The sequence below is a fragment of the Coregonus clupeaformis genome, unplaced genomic scaffold (assembly GCF_020615455.1).
Source record: "Coregonus clupeaformis isolate EN_2021a unplaced genomic scaffold, ASM2061545v1 scaf0422, whole genome shotgun sequence".
In the NCBI taxonomy this organism is placed as follows: Eukaryota; Metazoa; Chordata; class Actinopteri; order Salmoniformes; family Salmonidae; genus Coregonus; species Coregonus clupeaformis.
This window is the reverse complement of record NW_025533877.1, coordinates 15,188-32,993: the sequence shown is the minus strand read 5'-3', so window position 1 is coordinate 32,993 and position 17,806 is coordinate 15,188. Positions and strand designations below refer to the sequence as shown.

The 17,806-nt window shown below is 42.4% G+C and overlaps 1 protein-coding gene and 1 long non-coding RNA gene across 5 annotated transcripts; one reads left to right on the top strand and one right to left on the bottom strand.

Moving 5' to 3' along the window:
- Positions 1-730: 730 nt before the first annotated feature.
- On the bottom strand, positions 731-5,646 carry LOC123480958 (receptor expression-enhancing protein 5-like). 3 transcript variants are annotated; one of them, XM_045215318.1, is made up of 6 exons: positions 5,552-5,646; positions 5,282-5,446; positions 2,685-2,778; positions 2,436-2,574; positions 2,169-2,337; positions 731-1,812 (listed from the first exon to the last, which is right to left on the bottom strand). In XM_045215318.1, exons 2-6 carry the CDS (start codon positions 5,397-5,399, stop codon positions 1,775-1,777), a joined length of 558 nt encoding a protein of 185 aa, XP_045071253.1. In that variant the 5' UTR covers positions 5,400-5,446; positions 5,552-5,646; the 3' UTR covers positions 731-1,774. The 3 variants fall into 3 exon arrangements, with proteins under 3 accessions (XP_045071253.1, XP_045071252.1, XP_045071254.1); XM_045215317.1 differs by lacking the exon at positions 5,552-5,646 and having other exon boundaries at positions 5,282-5,546; XM_045215319.1 differs by lacking the exons at positions 2,685-2,778; positions 5,552-5,646 and having other exon boundaries at positions 2,436-2,620; positions 5,282-5,550.
- LOC123484726 lies at positions 5,539-7,215 on the top strand. 2 transcript variants are annotated; one of them, XR_006658658.1, is made up of 3 exons: positions 5,539-5,604; positions 6,769-6,966; positions 7,112-7,215. It is a non-coding gene; the product is annotated as an uncharacterized LOC123484726 (long non-coding RNA). The 2 variants fall into 2 exon arrangements; XR_006658659.1 differs by having other exon boundaries at positions 5,552-5,604; positions 6,772-6,966.
- The last annotated feature ends 10,591 nt before the right edge of the window (positions 7,216-17,806 follow it).

Below are 17,806 nucleotides of genomic sequence, written 5' to 3'. Positions count from 1 at the left end.
GGAAACTGAAGACCACACACACATGTATGTATGCATGGACAGCAAAAGGCAGTCTCCAGAGTAAGGGAACAGCAGGGGAGAAAAGCCTCAGGAAGGTAGGAAGGGAGAGAGAGAGAGACAGTAGGGGACACGTTAGCAGAGCATTGCATGTCTATCTCCCCCACAGTCTGGCCACTATTCTTTGATCAAAGGGAGTGCATTTAGACTTTTGTCAGGTTCCCACATTACTAAGCACACAGCACACGCATACACACAGAAAACACACACACAGTCCCTGGGGCAATGTGTGGCCATTCTCCATCCGTCAGTTTAGTCAGACATTACACTCCCAGCATGGACACAAGAGGCTTCCCATTCAGACTCGTCTGAGCGTGAATGTTCACCAAAACACTCACTACATCCCGGATGATTACACTTCCTGTATACCTGTAAATGTACTGAGCACAGGTCAACAGGGCATAGCAACGTCTTAGTGCAGGGCTATTCCACTCCAGCCTTGATATATGCAGTACTGCTGGTTTTCCTTTCTCCGTGGTAGTTAAATTGATTGATAATTGAATTGCCAGATTCCTCTGACACAGGGGGTATGCCATAAAGTAGGATCAATGAGTTAGCTAAATAGTTTGAAATAAATTCATATTTCAGAATTCCTAAAGAACTGAGAAAGGCATGGTGTAACAGACTCTAGTTGTGGAATAGTGTAAACAATGGAGTACAGACGGCACATTACTCAAGTTCCAGTTTGATTTATTCAAGATAAGATGAGAATAGAGAGACCATACTAAACAAAGACTTTCCAGTTCAGTTTACATACATAATCATTTTTTCAGGACAGGTGATGGAGTTAAAATCTTTGGCACAGATCTGCAGACATTATTGGGACATGCTACTGTATGCACTAAATACAAGAGACTGAAATAACAACATGGCTACCTTGTAGGAAATGATGACCTGGCTCAGAGATATGGCCCTATACCAAACATACCCCTAGCCTCTACTCCCTAGACACTTCCATTAGCCCCTGGTACCGTGTTTCCCAATCCATTCATATGGGGAAATGTTTGCTCTAGCCCATCTCTAACCCACCTAAATCTTTGATTCATTGAATCTGGTGAATTAGTACAGAGGTAGGTCGAATAAGGAAGGGGCTAAGGGTGGATTTGTGATTGAGTAAGTCAACGTGTCTCAGTGGAGAGTCCGCTCATTTCAGAGCATATTTACATACCGTGAGCTCCAAATGTATTGGGACAGTGAAATTATAACTTATCACAAAGTCTGATTTATTGAATCTGGTGTGTTAGTGCTGGGGTAGTTCAAAGGGGAGTAGGCTAAGTGTGGATTTGTGAAGTCAACGTGGCTGATTCACAGACATGGATTTCCTGATAGTAGGCTACAGATAACATTGAGACATTCACATTGTTTAGAGGTCAGTTAGATTGTGTAGTGGCTACTCTAAGCTTCTGGTTGCATTCCAACCGGTCTTTAAAAACAGTCACGCTGCGCAGATTATCAGATGCTACAATGCCTGGATTATCGGAATTTTATCATATAACATTGACACATGCGACTGTTAAAAAGACAGACTAGAAAGCAGAAAATGCCTTAGAGTGACAAAATAAACAAGTGCTTATTCTGTGTGCAGCAGGGTGGTCACCAGCCACTGATCACATGACAGGGTCCATTACCCTTCATCACGGGACATCACACACTGTTTTGTTCTGTGTGTTTATCGGAGTCGAGACGTCTTTGAGGCTTGTGGTCATACATCGGTCAGTCACTGGTTCTTGTCATGGTTGAGAGCCAGGTTGACAGCTTTAGAGAAAAACATGAGTTAGTTTGACTGACACAGATCTGGTGACCATGTGTGTATAGCTAGATTTACATTGCGGAGATGCGGGATAACTAGGTATCATACCTTACATGTGAATTAGAGTTCGGAGCAGTCAGACTGCTTCAGATGCCTTTTCTGAAGCAGTCAGATTCTCCCAGAGAATATTGTTGCCTGATGTGCTATCACTTTACGTTTGCGTGCGCCATTGGGTGACCATTACTCGCACCAGTATTAATTTTACGTTGGCCGTGTTGGGGAAAAACCGAGGTGTCGGGAGCTGGGACTGTTGTTTCCGCATCTCCACAATATAAATCTAGTTTATGGGTCTGTGTCTCACCTTCTTTAGTGACAGTATCAGCCATGTTCTTGGCCTTATCACTCAGGTTGTTGACGACACTGTCCAGGGTGGCCTGGTGTCTGAGGAACACGGGACGGACCACACGGGAGTAGAGAATAGCAGAACCGTTCCACGTCACCGGAGCCATACACCACAGCAGGAACAAACACTGAGGCAGAGGGGGATTGAGAGAGAGGGAGAGAGTGATTCTATTATGTTTTGGCCTCCTGTATATTGAATGTTACACACACACACACACACACGTACCTTGCCAGCATAGTAGAAGGGGAACCAGGAGAGGAAGATGTCAGAGAAAGCCTCGGCAACACTGAAGAATCCGTAGACCACCCAGTAGGTCAACCACTGAGTGTCATCATCTTTCTTCTTACTCTCTATGGCCTTGATTCTGATTGGATGACAGGACAGGTGATGAATCAGGTTTAATCCTTCACCTGGAAGCATATGATGTGAGCATGACAACACCACTTTTTAGATTTGTTTTGAGGTGCTACTTACGAGAGGTACGCCGGGTAGACAAAACCAATCAGGTTACAGAGGAGAGAGGCTCCATAGCCAAACAACAGATACAGACTGATCAGAGAGACCACACCTGGAGACAGAGAGATTCTTACCAGATATCTGCAGACAGGTCAAACCATCATGATACATCTTGTGTGTGTGTGTGTGTGTGTGTGTGTGTGTGTGTGTGTGTGTGTGTGTGTGTGTTAGAGCAGGATGTTGGATGAATAAACAGGACAGGGCGTCGCGTGAAACTCAATTCAAACGCTGACATTCACAAATTCAAAGTTGATGTACATAAGACATCTAGTGTAACCATGTGGAATATGAACCATGGAACAGGAGTGGGAGAGATTCCACATAGATACTGGTCCGCTCTAACCTAAACCAACAAACTAGCAACTACATTTCCTCTGCAGCGCAAACCAGGTCCAGGGAGTTCAACCTACAGCCGTGAAAGTCCCTGTCTGTCAATTAACTCTTCACACACTTTAGTCAACACATGTACAATGGATTCCCATGGGAGAAAAAAAAATTGGCTCAATCTGTGAGTTTTCGAGCTGGACAGAGAGAAGCAGCTGCTGCCTGCTACTGTAACCCTAGCTAGCAGGTAAACGGCTTCTGTTTGGTTTAGCTCCTGTTTGCATAGGGAAATCATTTACACCTATGGCACCAGGCTTTTCCTCTGCAGGTTGTCTCATCAGTGTCGGTTATAGTCCAATACATAATATGCCATTTAGCAGACACTTTTATCCAAAGCGACTTACAGTCATGTGTGCATACATTTTTACGTATGGGTGGTCCCGGGGATCGAACCCACTACCCTGGTGTTACAAGCACCATGCTCTACCAATTGAGCTACAGAGGACCACATCAATCAATCTAACCAAAAATCAATACACTGCATGATCTTCAAGACTGATGACTAGTTTCAGTTATGGGCAGAAGGCTATATATGGTCACAAAACTATGATTTGGTAAAGCAACACTGAGCAAATCTAAAGTATTCTCAAATGTGTCAATGGTGTTTTGTTAAATTCCTGATTTGGAGTGCATCCAGTGTTGGCACTCTCCCCACATACAGACCGGGACGCTACAGACTTAATCAAAAATCCATTCCCCCATAACAGGCAAAACAGAACAGAGACTGTTTAAATACTTCACTATAAGTGTCCTTCATTCCCCTGCTGCTTGTAGCCAAGTCGCAGAGTAAAGCCAAGTCGCAGAGTATAGCCAAGTCGCAGAGTATAGCCAAGTCGCAGAGTATAGCCAAGTCGCAGAGTATAGCCAAGTCGCCGAGTATAGCCAAGTCGCAGAGTATAGCCAAGTCGCAGAGTAAAGCCAAGTCACAGACCTGTCAACCTTGGGAATTTCCCTGAGCCCTAGTTTGGACATGACAATAGTCCTAGGCAGCATTAATGTGGTGACTACCCAACGCCTTCCCCCTCCTCCACCCAACAGTTTACACTGCCCAGTGGACAACATGTCTGAATGCTTGGTGATGTGATCAGAGTCCCTCCACAGGCAGCGTAGCGCAGACAGAGTCACTCTCTGACATTGATGGAAGACTAACGGGCTGGCGTTCCTTCTCCAGAAGAAGAGCTAAACTGCACAGTATAGCCTACAGGCTCCTCTGAACACACATTGGCCGTAGATAATTTCACACCAGACGTTCAATTACTTCACTTCATACTTGACCAGACCAAGGCGCACACACACCCCTAGGGTATAGACTTATCTTTACTGCATATTAGGTCCAGTTAATCCAGTAGTAAACAGAAAGTCCATCTCAGACCAACGTAACATTCGGTTTTTGCTCTCAGGTAATTTCCATAAACATCAGTACTGGCAGACTGTGTACGTGTGTCAATAGCACCTCAAAAAGGCCAACATTACAACAGCAACAGAACTAGACTGGTCCCAGATCTGTTTGTGCTCGTCAACTCCATTGTTGTCAATGTCAACAATGAGTGAATGAGTAGGCATGATGGCACAAACAGACCGGCACAACAGCAGAACTTCAGAAGGAGCACAACTCAACTATAGACAGCAGGTCACCCTAGAATCTGCCATCTCAGCATAGCAGTTCGTATTTCTGTAGGAGGTATAAATACACCCCTTGGCTAGGGACCAGCTGCTAGCTAGACATTAGAAGCAGCTAAATCGAAATCTAATAGTGGCTTAACTGAAATCTGTTGGGCCTATCCGACCTTTGCTATTTCAAATGAGTGTCGTAAAATCATCTTGTAAGCAGCCTAGGCCTATATGGTCATTAACAGTCACGTTACAACAATAACATTTGGTCTGGTGACACCGTTTGTTTTCTGTGGTTTGTTTGTGTTAGGCCTAACTGGGCTAGTCTGCGTTACAGTTTATCAGTTACAACTGTTGTTGGTAGGCTAGTTAGGTAATGTGACATGTCAGCCAAAGAACTGTCATATGTGCTGACCTCGTCAAACTAGCCAACGTTGTATAACGAGAAAGTATCCACTAGCGGGTAAAGTTACAATGTTTCAACATTGACAGAGTGCAACATTATAACCAAGCAAATGGCAAAGTTCTACAGTGCAAATGGATTTATTATTAATTATTACCTGAAGCGATATATTTTCTCTGTACCCCAGTTTTCTCCTCCATCGTAGCTAGGAGATCTGTCACAAAGTTATTTTCATTCAAAAAAGCCTCATAGCGGTTATGAAGTTGGGAAAACATTGTTGTAGTGGCGCGGTGTTGAACTTGTTGATTTTCGAATGCTTAGCCTACACAAACACAAATCAAACCAAAATGTTACGGTCAATTAACAAGCGAAAAACGTTATAATATTTCATATGGTTAAAGTTTTACACCGAATTATTCGTGCGTACAAGCTGTCGGGCATATGGTTCCATGCGAAGCGAGAGGGAGGAGTTTAATTAAGGTACAACCAATCAGAAATCTATTTTGTTGCCACCTAGTTGAAGCAACAGGTGATGAAGTTCATTGTTTATTGCCGCCAGTAAAGTTCAGTTAACCATTATGCTACTAATATCTGGGGAGTGGTGACGTTTATACTTTTCTGTCATTGCTAGGGCCATGTGTTTTGGACTATAATGTCACATGACCTAGATTTTAACCTTTATTTTAAGCCTTTTCTAGAAATGAGAATTAGAGCAAAAATGAAAGCAACTGTCTGAGGATGGTGCCAGACCATCTGGCATTAAAACAGAAGGGGACAGTTTGATGAAAAAGCTTTAAACACAGGTTAAAATCCAGGTCATGTGACATGATTGTCCATAACACAGGGCCCTAGTCCTTGCACATCTATCTAGTTGTTTACGTCAAAAAGCAATACAAGAGCTTGCAGGCCCAGTCTGGAATCAGTGGAGGCTGCTGAGGGGAGGACGGCTCATAGTAAGGGCTGGAATGGCATCATAGTAAGGGCTGGAATGGCATAAATGGAATGGCATCAAACACATCAAATGTGGTTTCTATGTGTTTGTTACCATTCCATTGACTCCATTCCAGCCATTATTATGAGCTGTTATCCCCTCAGCAGCCTCCACTGTCTGTAATTCTACCAACAGTTGACGCTGAGCCTGCCACTGTTTGACAAATAACTTTATTCTCTGTCTGAATTGAACTTCAGCGTGACGCCATTTTAGCACAAGAGGGCGCCATCAACCTGTAAATATCAGCGTCATCCCTATACACTGTATAGTATAACAGTAATGAGTAAGGCTCCAGTTAGGCTAGGCATCACCTTTAGGCCTATCCATTTGTGCAGTCTTTTGGATCCTGGCTATTAACATTTGACGAATGGTATACCAGCGGGAGGTTCATCCTGAAAACAGATACAATTTGGGCTCAGCTTGACATAACACCCTTTGTATGTAATAGAATGTCTGACACATTTTTTTTTATTTGGTGGTGAAACCTACCCTTTAATACATTATTTAGTTATCATCCTATAGTTGACCCCTAGAATGGAATAACTCATAGCTAACAGCAAAATAACAGATATAAAAGTTATAAGTATCTCTCTCTTTCTCGATCTGTCTCGCTGTTTCTCTGTCTCCTCTCTCTCTCTCTCTTTCACACCCAGCAGGTGTGTGTTTGCCTATAGAGTGGTGTTTTGCATAGCTGTTGAACCTCACTGCTCCTGACACTAAGACTGCAGCGTTATCATCGTTGGGTTCAGTCTGTTCAATCTTCTTAGAGCCACAGATGATGCTGATGCAGATTACGAAGATAATATCACTGATTCCACTGCTGATTATGCTGGGGTTCCTCCAGACTCAGGGTGAGAAACTCTCAGCATCTCTCATTGTGGTCTACTGGTTTTTAAAGGTTTTAATGGGCTTCTACATGTTTGCACATGGAACACGATTCCAATGCCTTTATTTAGATTATTGTGACTAATCAAAGATAATTATCCTCAATTTCAGAGTCATCTGCACAACGTGTTCTGAATGAAGATAATTAATCAACGTCTGTTCGTCTGGGAGAGAGTGTGTCTATCAGTGCTGTTGCAAGTTCATCTGGTATTGATGATGACATGAGCTGGTATCTGCTGAAACCTGGACAGGCTCCTAAACTCATCTATAGAGTAAAAACCCTTCAGTCTGGAACACCGTCTAGATTCAGTGGCAGTAGATCAGGTACTGACTACACTCTTACAATCACTGGTGAAGAGCTGATGATGCAGGAGATTACTATGGTATGGGTGATTATGGAGGCACAGAGCTCTTCACACAGTGATTTAGAGTCATACAACAACCTCCCTCAGTCAGACTGCACAGTGACTTTCCTGCTGCAGCTAGCACTTACTGCAGGTGCTGAGGGGCAGCAGTCTATGACATGGAAAGCTGGTCCACTGAACACAGAATTGAGATCCTCACACAGCGTTAGACAGTCCCACACCAGGACAACATTACTCTGGTTACATCATGACAGGAGCATAGTTCACCCAACCACCTCCTCTACACAACCATAACCATTACTTCACCTCCATATAGAAACCACCACTTTACTACCACACCATTGACCTTCCCCTCTGTCTGCTGTTTCTCTGTTTTTGATGTGATTTGATCTGTAGCTAGCTCTGCAGGACCAGGGCTGGAACTAAAGCCTGTACTGCCTGTAAAGAGTATTGAACTCCCTGTCAGTAGGTTAGAGTACTGCAATGCCTACACACTGCAGGCCCTCAAGGAAACTCAAGACCACACACACACACACACACGTGTGTATAATGGCTGGGGACAGTAAGGGAACAGCTGGGGAGAAAAGCCCCAGGGAGGGAGGGAGAAACAGGGATAAGCTAGACATGCAAGGCTCTGCTATCCACCCCATACCCACACAGTCTGGCCTCTGGTTTGAGCAAAGGGAGTGCATTTATAGACTTTTGTCAGGTTCCCACATTACTACACAAAACACACACACACACACACACCACACACAGTCCCTGTGGCAGTGAGTATGTGTGGCCATTCTCAATCTCTGTCCGTCAGTTTTTCCAGACATTACACTCCCAGCATGGACACAAGGGCCTTCCCATTCAGACTCGCCTGAGCATGAACGTTCACCAAAACACTCACTACATCCCGGATGATTACACTTCCTGTATACTTGTAAATGTACTGAGCACAGGTTAACAGGGCATAGCAACGTCTTAGTGCAGGGCTATTCCACTCCAGCCTTGATATATGCAGTACTGCTGCTTTTCCTTTCTCCCTGGTAGTTACATTTATTGATAATTGAATTGCCAGATTCCTCTGAAAGGGGGTATGCCATAAAGTAGGATCAATGAGTTATTTACCTTTCCTAAATAGTCTGAAATAAATTAATTTCTTAAAGAACTGAAAAAGGCATGGTATAACTGACTCCAGTTGTGGAAAAGTGTAAACAATTGAGTACAGACTGCACATTACCTCTTCTATTTACCCAAGTTCCAGTTTGATTTGTTAAAGATAATAAGATGAGAATAGAGAGACCGTACTAAACAAACAAATAAACAAACAAAGACTTTCCAGTTCAGTTTACATACACAAATAATAATTTTTTCAGGATGGGTGATCAAGTTCAATTTTTTGGCACAGATCTGCAGACATTATGGGGACATGCTACTGTATGCACTAATTACAAGAAACTAAAAAAAAAACATGGCTACCTTGTAAGAAATGATGACCTGGCTCAGAGATATGGCCCTATACCAAACATACCCCTAGCCTCTACTCCCTAGACACTTCCATTAGCCCCTGGTACATTTTACATTTTAGTCATTTAGCAGACGCTCTTATCCAGAGCGACTTACAGTTAGTGAATACATATTTTTTTTTATACTGGCCCCCCGTGGGAATCAAACCCACAACCCTGGCGTTGCAAACGCCATGTTCTATCAACTGAGCTACATCCCTGCCAGCCATTCCCTCCCCTACCCTGGACGACGCTGGGCCAATTGCGCGCCGCCCATTAGTCTCCCGGTCGCGGCCGGCTGCGACAGAGCCTGGATTCGAACCAGGATCTCTAGTGGCACAGTTAGCACTGCGATACAGTGCCTTAGACCACTGTGCCACTCAGGAGTAGGCACAGTAGTACCTTGTTTCCCAATCCATTCATATGGGGAAATGTTTGCTCTAGCCCATCTCTAACCCACCTAAATCTTTGATTAGTTGAATCTGGTGAATTAGTACAAAGGTAGGTCGAACAAGGAAGGGGCTAAGGGTGGATTTGTGATTGAGTAAGTCTCAGTGGAGAGTCCGCTCATTTCAGAGCATGTTTACATACCTTGAGCTCCAAATGTATTGGGACAGTGAAATTATACAATGACTATGAGGTTAAAGTGAGACATTCAGCTTTAATTTGAGGCTATTCTCATCCATATCGGGTGAACTGTTTAGAAATTACAGCACTTTTTGTAGATATATTATTTTGTGCCAAATAGAAATGAATGGTAAATAATGTCATTTGTGCAGATCTAGCTCTGACTTTGCTGATAGCTACTTTATTGAGGAAATGTGTACTTACTACTCCTGTCCCACCTAGCTATCTTAAGATGAATGCAATAACTAAGTCGTTCTGGATAAGAGTGTCTGCTAAATGTAAAAATGTAAATGTACAATAAAAAAAGTGACTCCAAAATGACACAATACATTATTTAACATTCATTTCTATTATAATGAGAAACACAACCTAAACAAAAAGTGTAATTCCATTAATGTTACCATGGAAATGCCCAACTACAATCAACCTCACTCACATGATGACAAAACCATGCCAAGTAGCTTGCTAGCTAACTTCCACTACTAGTTCTTATCATTACATGGTCGTATCATTCACTGGCTCGCTAAGCTAGCTACAAACTTTGGCATTTGTTTACAGCCTTTAGCTAACGTTAGCTAGCTGGTGATCATTGTTCTTCCCGGGGAAAAAGTGCCATCCAACTTAGTTTGGCCAACGCTTGATGCAATCATTACGTGCTAGGGATATTGGACCAAATACTACACATAAGTGAATTTGTCCCAATACTTTTGGTCCCCTAAAATGGGGGGACTATGTACAACAAGTGCTGTAATTTGTAAACGGTTCACCCGATTTGGATGAAAATACCATCACATTAAAGCTGACAGTCTGCACTTCATAATTGTATAATTTAAAATCCAAAGTGCTGGAGTACAGAGCCAAAACAGAATACTTTTGGAGCTCACTGTATATCTACAGACATGGATTTCCTTACAGTAGGCTTCAGATTACATTGGCACATTCATATTGTTTAGAGGTCAGTTAGATTGTGCAGTGGCTGCTCTTAGCTTCTGGTTGCATTGCAACCCGTCTTTAAAACAGTCACACTGCGCAGATTATCAGATGTTACAATGCCTGGATGAGTGTTTAACATCTAAGGAACCACATTAATAGGATATCGGAATCTTAACATATAAGATTGATACATGCGACTGTTAAAAATACAGACTATAAAGCAGAAAATGCCTTAGAGTGACAAAATAAACAAGTGCTTATTCTGTGTGCTGCAGGGTGGTCAACAGCCACTGATCACGTGACAGGGTCCATTATCATCCTTCATCACGGGACATCACACTCTGTTGTGTTGTTCTGTGTTTATTGGATTTGAGGAGTCTTTGAGGCTTGTGGTCATACATCGGTCAGTCACTGGTTCTTGTCATGGTTGAGGGCCTGGTTTTTGTCATTGTTGAGGGCCTGGTTCTTGTCTTTCTTGAGGGCCTGGTTCTTGTCTTTCTTGAGGGAAAACATGACAAGAAAAACATAAGTTATTAGTTTGACTGACACAGATCTGGTGACCATGTGTGTATAGCTAGATTTACATTGTGAAGATGCGGGATAACTAAGTATCGTACCGTACATGTGAATTAGAGTTTGCGGCAGTCAGACTGCTTCAGATGCCTTTTCTGAAGCAGTCAGATTCTCCCAGAGAATCTTGTTGCCTAATGTGCTATCACTTTACGTTTGCGTGCGCCATGGGTGACCATTTCTCGCACCAGTATTCATTTTGCGTTAGCCGTGTTGGGGAAAAACTGAGGTGTCGGGAGCTGGGACTGTCGTTTCCCGCATCTCCACAATATAAATCTAGTTTATGGGTCTGTGTCTCACCTTCTTTAGTGACAGTGTCAGCCATGTTCTTGGCCTTATCACTCAGGTTGTTGACGACACTGTCCAGGGTGGCCTGGTGTCTGAGGAACACGGGAAGGATAACACCTGGTTTCCAGGTGTTTGATGCCATTCCATTTTCTCCGTTCCGGCCATTATTATGAGCCTTCCTCCCATCAGCAGCCTCCTGTGACACAAACACACACAGTTCCATACCTTGACAGCGTAGTAGAGGGGGAACCAGGAGAGGAAGATGTCAGAGGTGACACTGAAGAATCCATGTCCAATGAGTGTAATCATCTTTCTCCTTACTCTCTATGGCCTTGATTCTGATTGGATGACAGGACAAGTGATACATTATTTTTAACCCTTCACCTGGAGCATATGATCTGAGCATGACAACACCACTTTTTAGATATGTTTTGAGGTGCTATTTACGAGAGGTACGCTGGGTAGACAAAACCAATCAGGTTAGGGATGAGAGGAACTCCATAGCCAAACAGATACAGACTGATCAGAGCATCTAGAGACAGAGAGCGAGAGAGACAGTGAGTGAGTGTGTGAAAGAGATTACTTTTACCAGCAATCTGTCAAGCTGCATAAATGTCAAATCATCTTCATATAATGATTCATCTTCTCTGTGTGTGTGTGTGTGTGTGTTAGAGCAGGATGCTGGATGAATAAACATGACAAGGCTCGCGTGAAACTCAATTCAAATGCTGACATTCAAATTAGACACAGAAATATCTAGTGTAACCATGAAAAAATATGAACCATGGAACAGGAGTGGAGAGATTCCACAGATACTGGTCTGCTCTAACCTCTAAAACCAACAGACTAGAAACTACATTTACTCTGCAAACCAGGTCCAGGGAGTGTAGCCTACAGCTGTGAACGTTTGTCTGTCCGTCAAATCAATTATTCACACGCCTTCAGTCAATGTAGCCTATGTACAATGGATTTCCCAAAAAAACCTGTCTTAATCCGTTTTTGACTGTCCAAGATGGACAGAGACACAGACAGACAGACAGATAGGAGAGAGGCAGCTGCTGCCTGATATTGTACACCTAGATAGCAGGTTAATCATACATTCAGTGGCCAGTTTATTAGGTATTTCACCTCCAGAACAGCCTGAATTCTTTGGGGCATGGAAACATTGGTCAATTAGTATCAAGGAAACTAACGTGTGCCAGGAAAATATTACACCTCTGCCACCAGCCTGTACCTTCGACACCAGGCAGGATGGGGCCATGGACTCATTCTGCTTACTCCAAATCTTGACTCTGCCATCAGCATGACGCAACAGGAACCGGGATTCGCAGACCAGGCAATATTTTTCCACTCCTCAATTGTCCAGTGTTGGTGATCGCACAACCACTGGAGCCACTTCTTGTTTTTTAGCTGATAGGAGTGACACCGGCGATAATACCGCTCAGTCACATAGGTCACTTGTTTTGCCCATTCTAACGTTCAATCTAACAGTAGCTGAATGCCTCAATGCCTGTCTGCCTGCTTTATATAGCAAGCCACAGCCATTTGACTCACTGTCTGTAGGAGCGAATCATTTGTGAATGGGGTGGTGTACCTAATAAACTGTGTACTTTACATTTCTGATTTGAAGTGCAGTGTTGGCAATCCACAAACATGCTGGCATTCTCCCTACGTACGGACCAGGACGCAGTGACGTTACACACTTAATCAAAAACCCATTCCCTCATAACAGGCAAAACATAACAGAGACTGTTTAAATACTTGCCTATAAGCGTCCCTTTATTCCCCTGCTGCTTGTAGCCAAGTCGCAGAGTAAAGCCAATGTCGCAGAGTAAAGCCAAGTCACAGAGTAAAGCCAAGTTGCAGAGTAAAGCCAAGTCGCAGAGTAAAGCCAAGTCACAGAGTAAAGCCAAGTCGCAGAGTAAAGCCAAGTCACAGATTAAAGAGGGTTGCGTTGGCAGACCTGTCAACTTTGGGAATTTTCCTGACATTAACAATAGGCCTAACTGATAAGTCTACATCAATCTAGTGAGGACCCACTACCCAGAGCCTTTCCATCCCTCCATCCAACAGCTTACATTGCCCAGTGGGACTAAATGGCTGGTCCAAGACCCTCCACAGTCAGTGGTAGTGCAGACAGAGTCACTCTCAGACATTGATGTAAGACTATGGACTTTCTCTCCAGAAGAAGAGCTAGGCTATACAGTATAACCTAAGGCAACCCCCTCCTCCTCTATGCTCCCAGTAATGAACACACATGGGCCGTAGAGAATTCCACACCAGTATTTCCCTTCGTATTTGACCACACCTAGGATTAAGCATCCTACTGTGTGTGTGTTCTTGTTTTGTTGACCTTCTGGGGACATTGTCCCGTTTGCACACCTTCCGTCTGGGGACGTCTTGACAAACTAGGGGACAAAATCATGGTCCCCACAAAGCAGACCATTGGAACTGATAGAAAATGGAATGCTAATATTCCTAGTGTGAATATCCCAATTGGGTTTAGTCCCCAGAAGCTGCTGTGTGAGAGTGTGTATCCAGAGGGGCCCTGTAGGTGGGTCTTGGTACTACAGTGTGCATATTTAATGAAGCTCCGCCTGCATTTGTATAACATTAGTATGTTTGGGGGACTTGAGGAAGAGGTATCAAAGAGGAACTTTCTCACTCAGCAATAACTGAATAAGAGAGAGCATTTTTACTTTCATTTTTTACAATTGAGTTTTTTATGTATGTCAGTTATCCATAAAAGTGCATTAATAAAATATCAAATTATACCTGACCAGAAGCGTTCTGATAAAAAAATAGGCTGAAATATCAAATCCTTTCAGACACATTATATATTAGGCCTATGTTATATAGTAAAAGTAAAACTAAATGCATTATAAGAGCAACCAAAGAATATCAGATAGGTTTGCAAAACCCCATTGATAAACAAACACCAATCAGCAATGATTTGCCATTAAAACAGCACCCACGTTGTAATTCATGTTAGCATTGGTTGCTAATGTTAGCATAACACTAGCTGGCTAGGTAGCATAATGGTTACAAACTTAGATTTGCATGGCCCCTCTCCCCAGAATAGAGCAGTACACTCCCCAGATGTTCCCCCATCCTTAACACCACACCAGAACTAGACCAGAGGAGGTTGGCCAGTGGACATCAGACTGGTAGAGGTCAAAGATCAAAGTCAGAGGTCAGATGTCAGTGCTGTCTTAAAGCTAATTTCCTGCAACTCTACACATACAGTGCCATGCAAAAGTATTCAGACCCCTTGGATTTCTTCACTTGTTATTGTGTTACAAAGTGGGATTAAAATGGATTTAATTGTCATATTTTGTCAACAATCTACACAAAATACTCTGCAATGTCAGTGGAAGACAAATCCTATTTTCTTTAAGATCAATAAAAAATGTATAACTAAAATATAATCGATGCATAAGTATTCAGCCCCTTCGTTTAGTCAAGCCTAAATTAGTTCAGGGGTAAAATGTGCCTTAACAAATCACATAATAAGTTACGTGGACTCACTCTGTGTGAAATAATAGGGGGTTGACAAGATTTTTTTCATTACTAACCCTTCCTCTGTCCCCATACATACATTTACATTTCAGTCATTTAGCAGAAGCTCTTATCCAGAGTGACTTACAGGAGCAATTAGGATTAAGTGCCTTGCACAAGGACACATTGACAGATTTTTTCACCTACTCCGCTATGGGATTCAAACCAGCGACCTTTTGGTTACTGGCCCAATGCTCTAAAGTGCTAGGCTACCTTCCGCCAATCTGTAAGGCCCCTTAGTCAAGTATTGAATTTCATGCACTGATTCAACTACAAAGACCAGGGAGCTTTTCTAAAGCCTCATAAAGAAGGGGCAGTAATTGGTAGACGGGTAAACAATAACAAATCAGACATTGAATATCTCTTTAAGCATGGTCAAGTTAATAATTATGCTGTGGATTATGTATTAAACCACCCAGACACATCAAATATACAGTCGTCCTTCTGAACTGAGCTGCAGGACAGGAATGAAACTGATCAGGGATGTTACCATGAGGACATTGATGATTCTACAACAGTTACAGAGTTTAAAGGCTGTGATGGGAGAAACTGAGGATGGATCAACAACATTGTAGTGACTCACAATAAGGACATTAATGACAGAGTGAAAATAATAATATAAATATACAGTATATATTTTTTAAACATTCCAAAACATGCATCTTGTACACAGCAAAGGAATACAATTTTTGGCCTAAATGCAACGCCTTGTTTGGGGCAAATCCATCACAACACATCACTGAGTAACTGCCTCCTTATTTTCAAGCATGCTGGTGGCTGCATCATGGTATGGGTATGCTTGACATCGGCAAGTACTGGGGAGTTTTGATAGATTAATTTGTATTTTAAGAATAATGACTAAAGGATTTCACCCCAAATACAGTATAAATGTGTGAACGGTGTTAGAGTTATAATGTAGTGTCAACCCACTAACAGAGGGGGGAGTTAGAAACTGCTGAGAAAACATTCCAGGGTGAAGGGGACTGAGAAACTGTTAAAAAAAGCCTCCTAAAGGTGGGCGGAGCAAAGTGCCTTTGTGTGTCAAGGGGTATAAAAGCTGTATATGTACTTTTTGGCGCAGAGCTCTCCATGATTAAACATACAGATCATTCTTGCCGGTTGTGGACATTTGTTTAATTAATGATTAAACCTTACATCCTCTTGGAATTATTCAGAGCATTAAGTTTGATTAATTAGAGATAGAAATTCTCGTGACAAATGGTCCTTCGAGCGGAGCTCAAAATACGTCTTTATCGTTCTGAGGACACCGAAAACCGTGCACGGGCGGATGATAGCATCCGTATAGAATAGACCTGGCCTTCGACGTTAAGGTTATAAACAGGCCGGTGATGAATCTTATGAACGATAAAGATGTTGACGAGATCTGAAAAAGCATTTAAATCCCAACTGCAAGGAGAAGGTCAGTAATATTTATTCATGGATTTTGGTGAAATCTTTTGAAATTGTATGAGAATAGTAATTATTGTGAAGGGCAGAAAATAGTTACCAAAATCTCATAGGATAGTTAAAAGGAAGGAAGGGGGTCTGAAATGACTCAAGGTAAATGGCCATTACCAAAATAAACTAGTTAATATTGAGATTGTACGGGGTACAGTGTTTACAATATAAACAGGAAGGGAGATAATTATCATTGTGTGAGATAGATACATTAAACAAGTCAAGAGTCATAAACAACTGGGGATTTGCTCTAACTCTGTCTATTTCATAGAACTGGAGCAGTTACGAACTCTGGGTTACGGATAGTGTTAGCAAAAAATCGTATAAGGCTGTATACGTGTGAGACCTAATGATCCATCGAAATACGTGATAATTGTTTCAAGGAAGGGACTAAAATAGGTCGCGTGAGAAAAAAATGGTTGTCCCATCCGTTTCATGAAACTGGAATCTTAAAAACTCAGGTTACAGGTTGAATAATTTAAATGGTTTATTACAAAAGCAGATCACAACATTTGCTCAAAAGTCGCACCAAATAATAAGTCCCAAAGAAAATAATTCTTACTAAACGGGGGATTTCTTATTTTTCTACCATGGGAAATAAATATTCTAAAGAGGTCCGAGAATTAACGGGGGAATGAAAGATATATATGTTAGGAAGGGATCAAAGAAATATGTATTATGGATCCATTTGGGAGAAGAGGTATGGATTTATTGGGCATCTCGATGTAGAGAAATTAGAGGCTATGATTAGGCAGATGCATGTAAATTGCGGAACGGATTTGAAGAAACAGCGAGGGGAGGGGCTAGACACGAGCGAGAGTATGGCTTTTGGAGAGTCAGGAAAGACTAGAGAATTTAAACACAGAGTTGAAGAGATTAGATAGCTATAATAAATCAGGGAGGCAGAATAGGGGAGGAAATAAGAGGAAGTGCTTTAACTGTAACAAGGAGGGTTATTTTGCCAGAGAGTGTAAGGCCCCGTGTAAATACTATAACAAAACAGGTCATAACCATCGCGACTGCAGAGATAAAGGAAAGGGCAGTGTCCGGGAAATGACAGTCTATTTTTTGGTTCCACGGGTAAAATGTTTGAAGAAGTGATTTGTGTCAATTAAGAATTGGTTAAAAACACCACGAAGCGATTATTTGAGAGGTACCTATACAATTCTAACGATATGTATGAACTTTCTCACCCAAACATAGACGTACGTCATGGGTGAGAAAGTAGAGAATATTTACATTTACGGTCATTTAGCAGATGCTCTTGTCCAGAGCAACTTGCAGGAGCAATTGGGGTTAGGTGCCTTGCTCAGGGGCACATCGACAGATTTTTCACCTGGTCGGCTCGGGGATTGGAACTGGCGACCTCTCGGTTGCTGGCATGGCGCTCTTAGTCACTAAGCTACCTGCCGCCCCATATGGGTTTAAGGTTGTGCCGTTGTTTGATTATGTGATATGGTTTAATGGGTAATCGGACCATAACTAATGTGGTTATGGAAGTAAGGTATAATATA

Bases quoted from the DNA above. Each gene is read 5' to 3' on its own strand.
- LOC123480958 (XM_045215318.1), bottom strand. From the start codon at position 5,399: ATGTTTTCCCAACTTCATAACCGCTATGAGGCTTTTTTGAATGAAAAT. The intron at 2,779-5,281 runs GTAATAATTAAT...CTCTGTCTCCAG, and splicing joins GAGAAAATATATCGCTTCAG to GTGTGGTCTCTCTGATCAGT. The intron at 2,338-2,435 runs GTACGTGTGTGT...CCTCTGCCTCAG, and splicing joins CCTTCTACTATGCTGGCAAG to TGTTTGTTCCTGCTGTGGTG.